The sequence below is a fragment of the Myotis brandtii genome, unplaced genomic scaffold (assembly GCF_000412655.1).
Source record: "Myotis brandtii unplaced genomic scaffold, ASM41265v1 scaffold1080, whole genome shotgun sequence".
NCBI lineage: Eukaryota > Metazoa > Chordata > Mammalia > Chiroptera > Vespertilionidae > Myotis > Myotis brandtii.
In genome coordinates, this window is record NW_005353677.1 from 339365 (window position 1) to 341766 (window position 2402).

General features: G+C 46.5%; 1 protein-coding gene across 1 annotated transcript in view; it reads right to left on the minus strand.

The window, feature by feature from the left end:
* Positions 1–2402, minus strand: part of EOGT (EGF domain-specific O-linked N-acetylglucosamine (GlcNAc) transferase) — a 50504-nt gene that overhangs the window by 41459 nt on the left and 6643 nt on the right. Inside the window, exons 3-4 of the mRNA XM_014542485.1 lie at positions 1355–1455; positions 47–155 (exon numbers count right to left, since the gene is read on the minus strand). Of these exons, the coding sequence (XP_014397971.1) occupies positions 47–155; positions 1355–1455 (210 nt within the window). The remainder of the gene's footprint in view (positions 1–46; positions 156–1354; positions 1456–2402) is intronic.

The window sequence follows — 2402 nt, forward strand, 5'->3', positions numbered from 1 at the left end:
ACCAGCCCAGCACTGACCACCAGCCCACCGCTGACCGCCAGCCCACCGTCTGCTCGGGCCGGCAGAGCTCCCGCAGCTCCCGCCGCCTCGCGCCTGCATAGCCAAAGTCCGCTTGCTCCCAGAACGTGTCCCGGGCTGATTCCAGGGTATCCGTCCTATTTGCAAACAAAGACTTTCGTCACTTTTTTTTCTTTTTCTTTTTTCTGAGACTTGAGTCTTCATTCGAAAGGTTAAATTGCTGTAAGTTTTTCATTAATCTTTTTAAGTAAACTATCATCATTTTCTTAAAACGATCCCTTGCTACATGAATAAGTTACCAAAATACATTATTTACAGACATACTTATAATACAAATGCACACATAAATGTGTTAAATTAGGGTCATCTGGAACTAAAGAGAATGGACTGCTAATTACTGTATTTTACTTACTCCATTAACCTGGCATGCATTTTTATGTGTTTTATTTTTCCATCGCCATTTATCCCCTCTATGCCTCTTCCACCTCCACCCACACTCCTCCCCACCACCGTGAATGTATTGATTATAGTAACTGTGGTGGGGACTCCAGATGTTAAAATGTTTAGCTTTAGACATAGTTACTAGGCTTGGTCATCAATGCATGTAAAGGCTACTGTTCTGGGGACTGGAATGTATGACCTGCGCTGACCCGAGGAGACCAGCCAGCAAGCCGACCCGTGGCCCAGGAGCACTGTGAGGGCCAAGACGAGTCCGAGCCACTGTGCTCCCGGGAGGGAACGCCCACCGTCCGGCGCAGATACCCATCGCAGGTGAGAGGATGCTGGGAAATCACGCACGCAGCTTTGACCTGGCTAACCTTTCCCGCTGAATTCCGAACCTCTTACCTCCTTGCTCCTGAATTCCAAACCCTTTACCTACACTTTTCTTCTCCTTTTAAAGGGCTGGCTTGAGATGACAGGTAAGACAGTCTTTTGGGGGTACACAACCCACAGTCTTCTCAGATCGCAGGCCATCTGAATAAAGCGCCCGTAAAGACTCAATCCCTGACTCGACTTATTAGTTCTGATGGTGACCAGCCCCACAAACACCGACTTTTCCAGTTTAAATTACACTTACCTTTCCCTCCAGAATCACGAGGAAAACATCAGTTTATCTTCCTAGTGTCTGCCGGGGGCAATATTTTCTGTGATCTATACCGTTTCTCCCCGACAGAGGAAATGACAGCTATTCCTGGGGGTAGTCAAGTTGAATCCATGACCATGTGAGCAAACTGATATCTAAAGGAGTTACTATCTAAAACCAGAGAGCCTCGCGGGAACGGGGCATCAGCATCCCCGGCCGTGAAGGACGGCTTAAAGGGGAGGCATTACTTACCATCCCATGTCCACGTAGGTGCAGACAGGGTAGCTGAACCGGAACTCGGGTCTGCAGGATTCCTCATAGCCCCAGCAGTACTTCAGGTTTTCTAAGTGTTTCTAGAACATAAATCATGTGTGTTGGGTCTGATCGAATAATTGAATCCATACCCCCTTCCCTGGGAGACTGGCCTTTAGGCCACTTCACAACCGACATTCCCTTTCGCTTAGACCACCTTCCACTTGCTAAGACCATTCTCCTTCCCCTCTGGACCTTTCCAGGATCTGGACCTGCCCAGAGATTCTCCAACAAGAAAAAGCCCACCTAGAGTCCTTTAAAACCTCGGACTCCCAGTCCCTGGTGCTGGCACCATTTGGGGGCTCAGCCCACCTGGTTTTCAGGATGACTAATAAATCATAATTCTTTACCCCTTTTGGCCTCGTGCGTTCCTCCTTCGGTGACCCTAACAATTTGCATGTAGATGAGGCTCCCTTCTTCTGACATTTAGAGAGGACTCTTAGATTTTTCCATGAAGAAACAAAGCATTATAGGACTTTCACTTTTATATGTTACGATACATAATCATTCAATAAAAATTACAAGAGTAGGCCCTAACCGGTTTGGCTCAGTGGGTAGAGCATCGGCCTACAGACTGATGGGTCCCAGGTTCGATTCCAGTCAAGGGCATGTACCTTGGTTGCGGGCACATCCCCAGTAGGAGGTGTGCAGAAGGCAACTGATCAATGTTTCTCTCTCATCGATGTTTCTAACTATCTCTCTCCCTTCCTCTCTGTAAAAAATCAATAAAAAATATATTTAAAAAATTACAAGAGTAAATTCTAAGGATAGGAGTCTTCAGGTTCTTAACAACAATTATCTTTAATTACCAGCCCCTCCCCCTGTCTGTCCCCTAACCAAAAGCCTAGTCCAGGGGTGGGCAACCCCTGGCACGCGTGCCAAACATGGCACACCAGTAACTTTTGCTGGCACGCAAAACCCTCTCTTATAATCTTCCATTTACAATTTTTTTCTTAATATAGACTTTTTTATTTTTCAGATAAATTCA